Source organism: Cyprinus carpio, chromosome A21, assembly GCF_018340385.1.
Source record: "Cyprinus carpio isolate SPL01 chromosome A21, ASM1834038v1, whole genome shotgun sequence".
In the NCBI taxonomy this organism is placed as follows: Eukaryota; Metazoa; Chordata; class Actinopteri; order Cypriniformes; family Cyprinidae; genus Cyprinus; species Cyprinus carpio.
In genome coordinates this window covers 3,098,514-3,115,818 of record NC_056592.1, presented here as the reverse complement: position 1 = coordinate 3,115,818, position 17,305 = coordinate 3,098,514, and the positions used below count along the sequence as shown (strand labels likewise).

Here is a 17,305-nt window from a genome sequence, read left to right as displayed (position 1 = left end):
CACAATAGTTGAACTTTAGCTATTTCCATTACACAGCTGGTTCTACAAAATGCAAAGAAGAGATAAGAATAATTTTGATGAGTTAAATAAACTAAAAATGACTAAAATATTACATAAATTGAAAAAAATAATATAATATATAATTAGTGTTGTCAAATCGATTAATAGCGATTAATCGTATCCAAAATTAAAGTTTGTGTTTCCATAATTTGGGACCCTTTTAGAAGGTAAAAACGAAGAAAGTAATATGTGATTTAGATTATTTCATTGAGATGTGACTTCTTGTTGGTTCTTATTGGTGTTATGTCATTCTGACATGACATAAGATTTTTTTAAAGATTTTTTAAATGACATTTCCTTCTTTTTGACAACTACAGGCCCTCACAGACATAATCATCAACCCAAGCATCCAGGACAAAACATGATTCCTGTTGAAAAAGAGAGGATACACCACAAAGAAATTAAGAAACAGTTCATCGAAGGTATTGTTAGGCCATTAAGAGTTTGGCAGATATCTAGTATTGTGGTAGATGTGGTTTTGGTGACCTTTTCCTAACCTGTGGTTAAAAATTAATAGTGTAGTAGAGACCACAGAGGAGTTTGTGGTCTGTGGTCACTCTAGATTGAGATAATTTTGATTGAATATAGCGTGAAAGTCTTATGATGAATGTACAGGTTACCATTTCTGGATAGTCTGCTTGGTGTTCAATAGCTGTTTATAAAGCACAACATGGTGTATGTGTTTGTGTGCACATACCAACTTTGTGATTATCTGAATGATTGCGCCCAAGCATTACCTACACCAACCCCAGTAGAGGATTCTGGGAAGGGGGAGGAGATTTCTGGGAGGAAAGAGAAGATTCCTGGGAGGCATGAAGTAACTGAAGAAGAGTCTGTTGGACCAGTGCCAGAATCTGCTGAGTCAATTTCAGAGCCTGTCAAGCCAGTATTGGAATTTCATGAGCCAATGCATAAATATCATGTTCATAAGTCAATACCAGAATCTCATGAACCAATACAGAAATCTAATGAGCCAATAGTAAAACTTCATGAGCCAATTCATAAACATCATGAGCCAATACCAGAATCTCAAGAGCCAATGCATAAACCACTTGAGACAATAGTGAATCCTCATAAGTCAATGCATAAACCTCATGAGTTAATAGTTATTCCTCATGAGCCAATGCATAAACCACTTGAGACAATAGTGAATCCCCATGAGCCAATGCATAAACCTTATGATCCAGTAGTGAAAAGTCATGATCCAATAGTGAATCCTCACAAGCCAATAGTGAATCCTCATGAGCCAATAGTGAATTCTCATGGGCCATTAGCACATCATCATGAGTCAATGCATAAACCTCATGATCCAAAAGTGAATCGTCACAAGCTGATAGTGAATCCTCATGAGCCAGTGCTTAAACCTCATGAGCCAATAGTGAATTCACATGAGGCAATGCATAAACCTCACGACCCAATAGTGAATCCTCATGGGCCAATAGTGAATTCACATGAGGCAATGCATATACCTCACGACCCAATTGTGAATCCTCATGGGCCAATAGTAAATACTCATACGCCAATAGTGAGTCCTCATGAGCCAATGCATAAACCTCATGGGTCAACTGTGAATCCTCATGAGCCAATGCATGAAGCTCATGAGCCAATAGTACATCCTCATGAGCCAATAGTACATCCTCATGAAGCAATGCATAAACCTCATGAACCAATAGTACATCCTCATGAGCCAATAGTACATCATCATGAAGCAATGCAAAGACCTCATGAGCCAAAAGACCTCATGAGGCAATGCATAAACCTCATGAACCAATAGTACATCCTCATGAGCCAATAGTACATCATCATGAGGCAATGCATAAACCTCATGAACCAATAGTACATCCTCATGAGGCAATGCATAAACCTCATGAGCCAATAGTACATCATCATGAGGCAATGCATAAACCTCATGAACCAATAGAACATCATCAAGAGGCAATGCATAAACTTCATGAGCCAATAGTACATCATCAAGAGGCAATGCATAAACCTCATGAACCAATAGTACATCATAATGAGGCAGTGCATAAACCTCATGAACCAATAGTACATCCTCATGAGCCAATAGTACATCATCATGAGGCAATGCATAAACCTCATGAACCAATAGTACATCCTCATGAGCCAAAAGTACATCCTCATGAGGCAATGCATAAACCTCATAAACCAATAGTACATCCTCATGAGGCAATAGTACATCATCATGAGGCAATGCATAAACCTCATGAGCCAATAGTACATCATCATGAGGCAATGCATAAACCTCATGAGGCAATAGTACATCATCATGAGGCAATGCATAAACCTCATGAGCCAATAGTACATCATCATGAGGCAATGCATAAACCTCATGAACCAATAGTACATCATCATGAGGCAATGCATAAACCCCATGAGCCAATGCATAAACCTCATGAGCCAATAGTACATCATCATGAGGCAGTGCATAAACCTCATGAATCAAAAGAACATCATCAAGAGGCAATGCATAAACCTCATGAACCAATAGAACATCATCAAGAGGCAATGCATAAACCTCATGAGCCAATAGTACATCATCATGAGGCAATGCATAAACCTCATGAGCCAATAGTACATCATCATGAGGCAATGCATAAACCTCATGAGCCAATAGTACATCATAATGAGGCAGTGCATAAACCTCATGAACCAAAAGTACATCATCATGAGGCAGTGCATAAACCTCATGAACCAATAGAACATCGTCAAGAGGCAATGCATAAACCTCATGAACCAATAGAACATCGTCAAGAGGCAATGCATAAACCTCATGAACCAATAGTACATCATCATGAGGCAATGCATAAACCTCATGAGCCAATAGTACATCATCATGAGGCAACGCATAAACCTCATGAGCCAATAGTACATCATCATGAGGCAATGCATAAACCTCATGAGCCAATAGTACATCATCATGAGGCAACGCATAAACCTCATGAGCCAATAGTACATCATCATGAGGCAATGCATAAACCTCATGAGCCAATAGTACATAATCATGAAGCAATGCATAAACCTCATGAGCCAGTAGTGAAACCTCATGAACCAACAGTACATCATAATGAGGCAATGCATAAACCTCATGAACCAAAAGTACATCATCATGAGGCAGTGCATAAACCTCATGAACCAAAAGTACATCATCAAGAGGCAGTGCATAAACCTCATGAACCAAAAGTACATCATCATGAGGCAGTGCATAAACCTCATGAACCAATAGAACACCGTCAAGAGGCAATGCATAAACCTCATGAACCAATATTACATCATCATGAGGCAGTGCATAAACCTCATGAGCTAATAGTACATTATCATGAGGCAATGCATAAACCTCATGAGCCAACAGTACATCATCATGAGCCAATGCATAAACCTCATGAGCCAATAGTACATCATCATGAGCCAATGCATAAACCTCATGAACCAATAGTACATCATCATGAGGCAGTGCATAAAACTCATGAGCTAATAGTACATCATCATGAGGCAATGCATAAACCTCATGAGCCAACAGTACATCATCATGAGGCAATGCATAAACCTCATGAACCAATAGTACATCATCATGAGGCAATGCATAAACCTCATGAGCCAATAGTACATCATCATGAGGCAATGCATAAACCTCATGAGCCAATAGTACATAATCATGAGGCAATGCATAAACCTCATGAACCAATAGTACATCATCATGAGGCAATGCATAAACCTCATGAGCCAATAGTACATCATCATGAGGCAATGCATAAACCTCATGAACCAATAGTACATCATCATGAGGCAATGCATAAACCTCATGAATCTATATTAGAATCTCATGGACACATACCGACTCAGCCAAAAAGGGAGTCTCATGAACTAGTACCAGAGTCTATTGAGACAATGCATGGATCTCTGCTGCCAAAATTAGAGACAATTTCAACAGTACACATGCCACATGAAACAGTATCAAAGCATCATATCTCAGGACCAAGACATGTGGATCGAGAGCAAGAACTAGAGAAACCAAAGGAGTCAGAAGAAGGAAAGACAAAAGAAGGGGTGGAGGAAGGTTCTCATAAACACACAGCTGTTGAAGGTATGGCTCAGATGGTAGTCTCAAACGGCCTGTAGTACAGAATGTAGTACAAACCTATGGATTGCTCAGTCCTTCTCCTTGCTCGTCTAGATCCACACAAGCACTCAAACGAGCATGGTAAAGGAGAGGGTGAAGGAAAACCCATCCATAAGTGGGAGAGAGAAGATGAAGAGAATAAAAAAGGTATCCCTGCTGTGAGATAGACTAAGAGTGCTTTGTGGCTGGTGAAGTCTATCACTGCATATGCATTGTAGTTGTTTGAATCCACATTTACAAGGAGCTGCATTAGCTTCGGTAGTCTGCCACTTTAGGTTGAATATATTAGAGTACACCTGCTTGGTAGTGAATTTTCGGGCCTGTTAAATGTCTCAAACAATGATTCTGTTCCCCTCACTTAACCATGTGGACTGATAGCTGGAGATTTGCTTGTCGTAGACTCGATTTGCTTTGCTTTGCTAGTTGTAGTAGGTTTCTTGATAAATATTATAAAATAAGACTTTTCATTTTCCAAAGCTCTTCTGAAGTTCTTACTATCTGGAGGGCAACAGACTGTACAGCTAAAAGGCATCATATATGACGACTTCAAAGGTGAGAAAGAAACGAAAATGAGCTGAGAAAAGGAAGAAAGTGTAAAAAAATATTTGAGTGTGTGATGTTACAATGTTTCTGGATAAATTTGCCTTTTTCATTTAGCAGATGCTTTCATTGATGTACTGTAGAAAGTTAATGCTGCCGCATTCGTTAATTTTTCAATAGACCTTAGTCAGGTATCACCGGGGCGTCGGACAAGGAGTATTGGAACCGAGTAACAGGGGTCCATGGCGAGGGATCGCGAACCACCCACTGAACGTGATTTTGAGGGGCCCCATAGCAAATTCATTGCACAGGGCTCAGAATTCCTAGCGATGGCCCTGGGCTATCGTTATATTTAGTTTCTGACATGAATGAAAACAAGGATGTGAGGGACAGTAGGACAGTGTGTTCAATCGATTGTACAGTTGTTTCACAACATACCGATTGTCAGCTGACTAAGCATCTTTCCAAAAACTCCACAAAACAGCTTTGAAAGTTGTGAGTTGTGAAAATTACTTGTGATCGAGGACCTTCATACAGCACATGCCATTGTAACACTTTAAGTCTATCACTCGCAGACTTGTTTTCTAACCTGACTAAGGTATATAATTGGGCTTTAGTTCAATAGAGGTACAGGTAACTGTGAAGAGTTCTAAAATAAGTTTCAATTGATATTACTTTAGAAAGTTCTATAACACGTTATGTTAAGCGTTCAAAAACTAAAGACTCGCTGAGATTGATGTTTCTCAACATGTCACTTCCTGTCTCCAGTATTCTAACTCTCATTAATCCCTTCATTCCTGCTTCTCTCTATATGCATGATATATAAGGTAAGCGTGTTGTGATCAGCTTGTGTGTGTGTGTGTGTAACTCTCATTTATATTTCATTGATTTGCCTGTTTCTATGTGCTGAGACATGCTCTGTACTGAGTTCTCGCTCTCTAGCTTTTAAAGTGCTCATAAATATTTGAAAGACACATCTAAACTGATAAAAGTTCGGAAATAGCTAAGAATTCAAAAGGCTGATTAAATGGTCTGGTTAATATGCATTTAAATATGCATTTGTATAAGTTGTATATTAACTTGTATATTAAATACCATTAGATTACGGTTGTCCCTTTAATTGTACTCAAACTCATACATTCTGCAGTTGCAACCGAGCCGCAACCTCCCGATCTCTCCAGTAAAGCCAACAAGGAAGTGACTAAAACTGCAATTCATCGACTGGCCGCTTGAGGCTGGCTGCAAAAGGGAGTCAGTCCCATAGACTCCCCATGTTAAAATGCCCAACTTTACAGCAGAAAAAAATATTTTATTTACAGCCTGGTTCAAAAAATGATTTTGGTCTGTATTGCTAATTTTGCCCTTCGTGACAACTGTGAGGGGGGTGAATTTTTTTATAACTCATCCATTTAAATTATATTAAGCCTTAAAGTTCTGTATAATTAAGGGCGTGGCCACTTGAGTGACAGGTGGATTGCCGCTGCTGACACTGCTGTTGAGCAAGGTAGGTGTGGCTTCAGCAACCCGCCTTTTTGCCCATTTTTGATTATCCGGGAGAATCACGCGGTGACGTGCTGCCAAGATGGCGACGGCCCACTCTGCACACTTTAGGCTTCAAAAACGCTCTTCAGGAGTCTACGGGTGACGTCACGGACACTACGTCCATATTTTAATACAGTCTATGGTTCCAACATTAGGAACATTAGATTTATCTATACAATCTTAACTATGTTTACTCAGCATCACATGATCCTTCAGAAATCATCCTAATATGCTGTTATTTGACTTGAAATAGAAATCTTTTGTAACATTATAAATGTCTTTACTGTCACATTTGATCAGTTAAGTGCATCCTTTCCCAGAAATACATCTTAATATGTACACCTCCACTTTTTTTGTAGCAGTTTGACAAAAAAGATGAAACAGCTGCTTGAGAGAAAACATATGTCATCAGATTTTCCAACATCCTCGGAGCACATGCATGCACACATATGCACACACTCACAAATTCCACACACACGTGCACAAGGTGTGGGAAAGACTCCCATAAGAGTGTGTGAGATATCGCCCTGTCAGCAACACACACCCACATCTTCATTTCAGCCGTCAATACTACAGGCGCAGCAGGAAAAGACACAAAGTGAAGCAAGAAAAATAGTCAATAGCTCTTCATTGATTCAGGATTGTGATTGATGTAGCCTGAATGTAATACTAACATTCACAACACAAAACTTTCTAGTCCACCCAGAACATCTAAACGAAACTGCAAAAAATGTAATAATTTTCAAAATCATCATGATTATGATGTCAATATCTCATTCAAATTTACCCACCCACATTTACATGTCAACACCTATTCAGTATTTAGCAGATTGAATGACATTTTGCATCCCAATCCATCCCCAAACCTGGAACTCCTTTCTTTACTCTTCGCTCTCCCTCAACCCTTCTTTACTTTAAAACAGTGTTTAAGATGACGTTTTCTCTCTTTCTCAGATTGTGAATGTAATGGACACTCGAATCGCTGCAGTTACATCGACTTCCTGAACATAGTGACGTGCGTGAGCTGCAAACACAACACGCGTGGTCAGAACTGCGAACACTGTCGCATGGGCTTCTACAAAAACACCTCTGCAGAGCCCGATGACGAGAATGTGTGTATCGGTGAGTAACAATTTATATCTGAAATGCTCTGCACAAATGTTGTGCAAAATAAATTAAATCACTGGCTCAAGCAATACTGTATGTTATGAAGGCATTAGCAATGTTACAGTCATGGGTTCAATTCCCAGATGCTTGATCTAAGAAAAAAGGTCTTCAATACTGAAATTATGACAGAAATATAGTATTATTGTACATTACAATGTGCTTCTCAAAGTACTTACAATGTACTTCCTTTTGATTAGGTTTGTTTGCCAAAAAATAAAACTGTTAAAATTGATTACATTTTAAAAAATTAAATGAATTGTTATATTTTATGGCTTAATTAGATTATCACAGTTTCTGATAATAAATGTGTATTAAATCATAAATCAAGAAAAAAAGTAAAATTTTCAAAATAAAAATAAAATAATAAATCATAGGGCTCTATTGGTGTAAAAGTTGTAATACATTGTTATTCTTTCATGAATTCAGTTGATTAAAAAGGCTTTTTAATTAGTAAAATTTGATTAAACCATTAAAACAGGGAAAAAAGCAAAACACTGAAAATGGGAAAATTAAAACAGATTTCATAGGGCGCTAAAAATGTAGGTTTTGTTTTAACTTTTAATAAATTGTTCTTGAATTGTATAAGTTTCATGATTTCAATTATTTAGACATGCTTTTTGATTACTTAAAATTTTATGTAACCATTTAAATCAGAATCCTGAAAAATTTAAATAGGGGAAAAAATGAATCATTAATGATTAATTGAAGCGGGGAAAATGTGTTATGTTGATTAATTAAAATTTTTATCATAGGGCCCATCTATAAACTGCTGTACATGACCTTAAATTAATTGCAGTGCAGAACTCATTTATCGCTGCAATGACTGTGGAGTGAGTCATCCTTGATGAAATTACAATATTTACAATTAAAATACACAAAATTACAATATTTAATGCATCCACTAAGGCTGTTAAACTGAGGAGGGCTGTGCTACACAATGCACTTTAATGGTTCATTTTGTCAGTTTTAGACACTAAAAGCAATTCAGCAAAAAATGACACAGATTAGGAGTGTTAATCTTTAAAGAGCACCTGTCCCAGCAGTCAGGAATCTGCATCCAAAAAAATCCAGCTAAAAGAGACATGAAATCCCTCTAACTGAAACAAAAAGGAAGAAAAATACTAATGATGTAATCAGGAGAAAGCTATACACAAACAACTGAAAGAATGCAAAATAAAACAAAACTGCATTGGACGCCACGGTCAGCAAAGTTAAACTGCAACATTATCATCCTTGTGAGCGTCATATTAGAGATTCCCAGCGGTGCTCAAGTAAACTTCCAGAAATAAACCCGGATGTGACAGCTCTTAAATCAGCGCGACGCTGAGAGTACCAGGATGGAGAAGAGAGTCCATCTGCCGCATGAGGAGGTAGGGCGCGGGGTAAATGAATGCGTGCTGTGAAGTCAGCACAAACGAACTCGCCCTCACCGGGTGTGTGCCAGGTGACAACATGGCACAGGGTCAACACCAAGATCTCCATGAGGAGAACATTTACCTCATCCTGAGCACACAATAGCACTGAGTTTACAGTGTCTATTTTCAGGAGTTCTCACAGTAATTCATTCTAATGTAGTTGGCTGCAACCCAATGCAAAACACTGACATGTATAAAAATATCAGTGGATAGTTTCTAAAAATAATAAAACATATTTAATTTACAGCTACAATACACTTTAAAAGTGATGCAATAGATTAGATCTTTGGAAAAAAAAAGTTTTGTTTGTGAGCTTAACAATGCATTTTTGTAGGCTGAAGCACAAGTTAGTTTGAATCTGGTTGGTTCAACTAAAAAAAATAGGTTTTTTTTTTTGATTTTTATTTATTGCAGAAAATAAGCTCTGTGACATAAAAACATTTATGATTCTTACACATTTTGTTCATCACAATAATCTTCAGGGTTTCTGCAGGTTTTATGAAGGGAAATTTAAGACTATTAAGACCTTAAATAAAATTTAAGGAATAAATTGAAGGGAACACCAATCTAGATTTAAAAATGTTTAGATTTGCATTATTATTTTTATTTGTATTTTTTTCAGTGAGTGTATGCAAAACTTAATGCCATGACTTTTTAAAGGTTTATTTTCTATTAAGACATTTTTAAGGTCATCATTTGTGGAAGGGCAAATTTTACAACCTTTTTTAAGACCAGCAGAAACAACGTCTTTTTTGAACACAACTTTTACAGATTTTGAAACATAAATACAAATGCCAAAAGTAAAAAGCTAAACATAGGCTATTATAATCTTGTGTTGACCACATACCTTATTTCAGCCATTTGCCCAAAACCCACTGATTTCATGATGATGGAATTGGAAGTGCTAAAATACTTGTTTCCGGGTTGCAGCCTACAAAAACACATCAACCCTACAGCACTCTATACCCAGTTATTTTTAGATAACCAAAGAGATGGGAAATGCAGTTTGGTCAAGTCTGCCTCTACATAAACCAGCTAAATGAGTGTTTTCTGGCACACTTTGGTGATATTCTTTGTTAACAGTGCACAAATTGCATACAAACTAGACTGTACCATCAACATTCACAATTAAAATTTATAACAATTAATACCAGTTGTCTTCCAAGTTTAACAAAATTTTCAAGAGTTTCCTAATGTTAATTTAGATATAGTGCAAAGCATGTACAGGTACATCTAAAAAAAAAATTGAATATCATGGAAAAGTTCTTTATTTTTTGTAATTTAATTCAAAAAAGCAAACTTTCTTATATTCTAGATTCATTGTACAAACTGAAATATTTCAAGTGTTTTTTGTTTTAATTCTGATGGTTATGACTTACAGCTTAAGAAAATTTAAAATTCAGTATCTCAAACAATTTGAATATTTTCTTAAAGATCAATCAAAAAATGATTTACAAAACAGCAATGTTCAAGATCTCCAAAGTAGGTTTAATTATGCATTCAAGTTGCTTTGATAGCGGTCTTCAGCTCCTCTGTATTGTTTGTCAGATGTTACTTATCTTCCTCTTCACAATACCCCATAGATTCTCTGTGAGCTTCAGGTCAGGTGAGTTGGCTGGCCAATCAAGCACAGTAATATCAGGGTCAGCAAACCAGTTAGAAGTGGTTTTGGCACTGTGGGCAGGTGCTAAAGTCCTGCTGCAAAATTAAATCAGCATCTCCATAAATCTTGTCAGCAGATGAAAGCATAAAGTGCTCCAAAATCTTCTGGTAGCCGGCTGCATTGACTTTGGATTTGATAAAACATAATGGACCAACACCAGCAGACGTCACGGCACCCCAAATCATCACTGACTTCAGAAACTTCACACTGGACTTTGGATTCTGTGCCTCTCCAGTCTTCCTCCAGACTCCAGATCTTGATTTCCAAATTAAATGCAAAATTTACTTTCATCTGAAAAGAGGACTGTGGACCACTGAGCAACAGTCCAGTTCTTTTTCTCCTTACCCCAGGTGAAATGCTTCTGACGTTTTTTCTGGTTCAGGAGTGCCTTGGTTCTAGAAATGTGACAGCTGTAGCCCATTTCCTGAAGACGTCTGAGCGTGTGACTCTTGATGCGCTGACTCCGTTTTCAGTCCACTTCTTGTGAAGCTCTCCCAAGTTCTTGAATCAGCTTTTCCTGACAATCTTCCCAAGGCTGTGGTCATCCCTGTTGCTTGTGCACCTTCTCCTACCTCACTTTTTCCTTCCAGTCAACTTTCTATGAATATATTTCGATACAGCACTCTGTGAACAGCCAGCTCTTTCAGCAATGACCTTCTGTGACCTCCTTGTGGAGGGTGTCGATGATCATCTTCTGGACAACTGTTAAGTCAGTAGTCTTTCCCATAATTGTGGTTGCATGTTCTAAACTAGCCCAGGAGGTGCCCAGTATTTATACTCAAAATTAATCAAAATACACAATCTCAAAATAGAATATTCAAATTTTTTGATATACTGAATTTTTCATTTTCCTAAGTTGTAACCATCAGAATTCAAACAAAAAACTCTTGAAATATTTCAGTTTGTGTGCAATGAATCTAGAATATAAGAAAGTTTGCTTTTTTGAATTAAATTACAAAAAATAAAGAACTTCTCCATGATAATCAAATTTTTTGAGATGTACCTGTACATTCAACTTATAAATATTGTGGCGGGAGGAGCAAACGACAGACAGTCGGTGTAACGTCAAGCCTCAAGAGACATTTATTTAACAGAAAATAAACATAAAAAGTCCAAAATGGGGAAAAAAGTGTCCAAGGGGGAGGGGTTTTGGTGTTATAGTTGTGCTGGGAAATCGTGAAGGAGGGCAGTGTTCAGAAAGGAAGGGTCCAGGTAAGGGGCATGCACTCCTCTCTGTGGTCCCTCCACACTCCCTTACTGGACCCACAAGGACACCAGCGTGCATAAAACGGTACTGTTGCTCAACATTAGATGGCATGATGTATTGTCCAATATTTAGGATTTTTTTAATTATCAGCATTTTGACAGCACTGGAATACCAGCACCTGATTGCACAGAACTCCTGTTCTCCGTCTTAATTAGTTTAACCGTATATCGTTCATTGGCCGCCCTGCTCTTTAAAATATCGGCATCAGCCATTAAAAAAATCCATATTTCCACTTCTCAATATCAACAAATAGCATGCTTTTTCACAATGCAAATAAAGCTTAAGTATGCACTAAGATGACATTTTTATGAGTAAATATAATGACCTCAAGCACATGCAAGAAAACGCCATGTCATATGTACATAGCAACATTAATGCATGCAGAACTCTCAACAGTAAAACCAACCAATTAAATAACAAGGAAAACCACTAAGCTTTTTTGGCACAAAGTTTTTTTGTAACTAATTTTTTTTCTTTATTTTATTATTTTTATTTTTTTTCGGTGTGTTAATGGCACGACCGCTGTAATGGTACCGGCTTCTGTCAGTGTAAAGAAGGCACTAACGGAGTCAAATGTGATGAATGCCTCCCCGGTTACTATTGGAAACAGGGTTGTTTCCGTAAGTACCTCCCAGATTCATTAACCAATTCCTAATCAGACATCATTCAACTCTCCAGTCTAATTAACAAGTCAATGTCAAAGTGTGCAATCGCCTCTCCATTCTCCTCAGCCAATTTCAAGTTTAAATCAGATATTAATTGGCTCAGTCCTTTACAAGGCTTTTGTTTCCAAAAACCATTTGAAAATAAGTTACAGTGTAAATAATATTATTATAGTTCTACCTTGCAGTCATAAGGTTTTATAAAGTGGAATTATAGCGGTGCTAATTCTAATTCTGAATGACAGAGAAAGGAGAAAGATGCTTTAAAGGAATAGTTCACCCAAAAATGAAAATTTGCTCACCTTTAGGCCATCCGAGATACAGATGAGTTTGTTTCTTCATGGGAATTTAGAGAAATGTAGCATTGCATCACTTGCTTTGCAGTGAATGGGTGCCGTCAGAATGAGAGTCCAAACAGCTGATAAAAACATCACAATAATCCACACCACTCCAGTCCATCAGTTAATGGCTTGTGAAGTGAAAAGCTTTGTGTTTGCCACTCAGCTACTAGTGACCTTTTTTTATTTTTTTTAATTGTACGGCTTATGATTCAAACATTGGAACTGGTTCCAAGTCATGTGACACAAAAAAGGGGCGTGGTCTCAAAATAAAGAGGGCGGGATTCATTTTATTTGACAGGAGTCTAACCCCTTATCACGATGTATTAGACATTTACCGCACATCAAAACAGCATATTACTGGTGTCTAATGGTTTTGGCTATTTGTGTATTCAAATGATGTGCTGCCGTGCGGATTCTAAGCAGCCCTTGTTCATTGGAAACTGGTTTGTGGGGTAATGATCACATTTGTACCTGGAGTCCCATGGTGATTTTAGAAGTCCTGCACACAGCGTTTTCCCCGTGATCCATCTTTAAGATGAAACAGGCCCACGGCCAAAACCACTAGCACTGTGAGGAGACAAAACAGAGGAGAATCCATCAGGGACACACTTCCGGAGCTGGATTAGTCACTTTCTTCAAATAGATTTGTTTTGTTCTTAGGTTAAGTGGATCTGCATGCAGCGAGTATTTACTGGTTCTAGTAAATGCAGAGAATTAACCGTTTGGTTAACAGAGTAAGTTTTTACATAGTTTAGGCAAGTCTTTTAGAACTTTTTAGTTTTGCAAAAAAATAAGATTGGCAATTTAACCCTTCACATACACAGTCTTTTTATAGGTTATGTTCAGAATGGCATACTTAAAGCTTCATTAATTATGTGCAGTATAAGTCATTTCATTGGAGTGGATGGGCGTTAATTATTATCTTTGCACAATTTGCTTGTTGCAGCTCTCTGATTGGTGGAGATTTAATTGCAGAATCCTGGCTAATGTAGTTTTTCACTAGGAATTCCACTGTTAAACAATTATTTTAAAAAATAAGTTGAAATAATGCAGCTGATGGCTTCAACAAAATCATATATCATCGTTAACAACTTTGTAGCTCACAGTAGGTCTGTTTTGAAAGGTTTAAAAGTTATTGTTAAAAATCATTTCCCCTCTGGAGAAAATGAATGGGAGTTTTACTTCAGGAACCCGACTTCTGCACTATATATGCTACATTGTTCTCACATATATTATTGATTCCATATCATCTTTATTATTTAGCATTTTTAGCCTAATTCTATGTAAAATGAGACAAAAAAAAGATAAATACTGTGATTGATACTACTTACCATTAATTTGTCACTCTGGAAATGGAAGGTCAAGTAGAGCATGTTGCATCGTGGGATACACTGCTCATTGCAATGTAGTAGTAGGTCATCCAGGTATTCTATGCATAGTATTTTGTTCGGTATTATGAAGAGTATGTGGTATTATGTGGTTTTCTGTAATTATCCTCCTCTTTATCATTTTCTGTCCTTTCTCATACACACACACTCATTGTTCACTGCTGAGACAGTTTGGGGTCAGGTGTGCAGCACCTGGTCTCATTAGTACCCAGACTTCTGCGCCCCATTGTGGCTTTTTAATGACACCATACGCCTATGTTAAATATGACACAGATACAAGCCACCAAGCAAATGATCGTGGCTGTGTGAGTAAGACACACACACACACACACTACACACACACACACACACACACACACACACACACACACACACACACACACTACCGGCCAAAAGAAAAACTGACATTCTTTAATGTTTTTGAAAGAAGTCTTTTATCGGTACCAAGATAAAAATAGTAATGTTCTGATGCATTTTTTTACAATTTTAAAAATAATTGTTTTCTACTGAAAATGTAATTTATTCATGTGATCAGAGCTGTATTTTCAGCATCATTACTCCAGTCTTCAGTGTCACATGATCATTCAGAATTTATTCTAATATGATGATTTGCTGCTCAAGAAACATTTCTGATTATTATCAGCAGTTGTGCAGCTTCATATTTTTGTGGAAACTGTATTACATTTTGTTTCAGGAAAGTTCAAAAGAACATTGATTGGAAAATAGAAATCTTTTATAACATTATAAATGTCTTTATTGTGACCTTTGATCAATTTAATGCATTCTCACTGAATAAAAGTATTAAATTATTTCTTTTTTTATATATATATATATTACCTCAGTCTTTTGAATGATATTGTATCATGGTTTCCACCAAAATATGAAGCAGCACAAATGTTTTGATGATCAGAAATGTTTCTTCAGCAGCAAAACAGCATATTAGAATGATTTCTGAAGGATCGTGTGACACTGAAGGATAAAAAAATGAAATGACATTTTAAAATATATTCAAATAGAAAATGTTTATTTTAAAGTGTAATAATATTTCACAATATTACTGTATTTTTAATTAAATAAATGCAGAGAATTAAAAAAAAATCTTAATTATTCCAAACTAATCACAGGGTGTATTTGCTTGAACATAACTTGTACATAACTTTTTCCTCATGTTCTCCACAGCGAACGTGTGTGACGATGAGTTACTCTTGTGCCAGAACGGGGGGACGTGCGTTCAGAATCAGCGCTGTAGCTGTACGCCAGACTTTAAGGGTGTTTTGTGCCAACAGTCGCGCTGCGACGGAGGCAAAAAGTGCAACGGTGCCAGCGCACTCACGCTGAGCCTGGCGCTTCTGCTCTGCCCGCTCCTCGCCACCCTGCTGGGCTCCGCCGCTTCCTGAGAGACCCCTGCTTTACCACCAGCAGGCACCGAGAGGGCCAGATGCTCGGCTTCGCCCTCTTCAGGGTGCAGAATGCCCTGCAGGACAACAAGAACGAGAAACAAAGACTCTTGTAGAGCTGGAAATCAATGGAACTCAAAATGTGCGCCTCATATATACGCTGAGGACGAATAATACCAAAAACACACACACTACACACACAAAATCAACAGGAAGTGAGCTTCTTGTGCAATAGCTATAAAATGTAATACAAACCGCACTTCCTTCACTCTGATTGGTCACTGTAGGGGGCGTGTCCTCACAGTGATCGGAGACTGTACGATGTTTTCTGGAAAGGTCCAGCTTCATGGTTTTTCTTACACTCCCTTGCTGCAGTTTTAAACATCAGATGTATGTAACGAGCGCTCACTGTTATTCACTAAAAAGCAAAGAGTATGATATTATTGTGTTATATCATGACTATTAAGATTTTAGGCACTGTACCGCTGGTTGTTATAGGAATGTTTGTGGCCACAGTTAGAGATCATTGATATTTTCAAAGTATTAAGGACACGAACACGCTATCCAAATCACGAGAGAAGGTATCTAATCAAATGGAATTATTATAAACCCACATTATTTGACTATTTTTGGTAGAGAATATTTTTGTTTTGGATCTATGTAAGAGGCAGAAAGTTTTATTACACTGTAAACATACAGCACACAAGCTATTATAGTATGAGAATCTATAAGGTAGAGTTTACATGGTCTGTGTGAATTCACACACTTAATGTACCAAGCAGAATTTATTAGATGGCAAACTCTACTGAAGTGTATGGGGTGGGGGTTTATTACATTTTATGGTTAACAGATTTACAAAACTAAAAAACCTGAATGAAATTTTATGACACTGTAAATCTTACAGTAAATGTGACTGTTATTTGGCCACGTTTGAGCTGTTTCTGTGTGGATCATTTCTTCTTCATCACATTTCATAACAATAACTTTTTTCCTAACAATAACTTTAAAACCACATCAATTAAACATAGACAATTTATATGAATTCTAAAACTCAGTCCTTTTGAACTTTTTAAAAAGTATGTTTGTGTTGTAATTTAAAGAAATGTTACTATAAAAGGGAATAAAGGACTTTCAGGAAAAACACAAACTTAAAATGATTTACAGTAATGGCAAAAAAAAAGGAAAGAAAACAGGATGGAAATAAAGAGCGTTACTTATCAGAATTTGTAACTGAGTTCTTATTTCTAGTAGTACATTTTATATTATGTTTTGATATTGTCTTACAGATTTCAGTGACTTCATCAAACAGTCTTTTAAAGTGAGACAAACCAGCTAATAATACCACAAAATTGAAGAAACACCTGGAATATTTCTTAATCAGTTGTCAATTCATCATGTTACTAATTAGATAAGAACATGTCGCATGACAAAAATTGCAACATGCACTTAAATCAACAGATACAATTATTTAAAATTCATTTCATTATGATATTGTGACTACAGAAGCTACCTAATATGATTTCTGTAAATTTATCTGTAAAAAATGAGTTATTTCATCCACTATATTAAGACAGCATGGTATGAGTGACCCAATCAAATCTTCTACTGTAGAGGAACCCAGAGAAAGTTTTATATTTACTTTGGTCTATGCGGTCACTGGCTTTATGAAATATCTGAAAATGACACCCGAGCCAGTGAGACAGCAAACAGGACGCTGCTCCAATA

General features: G+C 37.1%; 1 protein-coding gene across 4 annotated transcripts in view; it reads left to right on the top strand.

Annotated features, from left to right (window-relative positions):
* The window catches only part of LOC109046238 (netrin-G2-like), a 59,205-nt gene extending 42,693 nt beyond the window's left edge, over nt 1-16,512 (top strand). For 2 of the 4 annotated variants that reach the window (XM_042778563.1, XM_042778564.1), the window contains exon 7: nt 378-1,763. In XM_042778563.1, coding sequence (XP_042634497.1) covers nt 378-556 — 179 coding nt within the window. In that variant the 3' untranslated portion in view covers nt 557-1,763. Of the gene's footprint in view, nt 1-377; nt 4,163-4,252; nt 4,346-4,675; nt 4,751-7,234; nt 8,132-12,306; nt 12,413-15,362 lie in introns of those variants that run through there. The other 2 variants (XM_042778565.1, XM_042778562.1) reach the window with 2 other exon arrangements.
* The last annotated feature ends 793 nt before the right edge of the window (nt 16,513-17,305 follow it).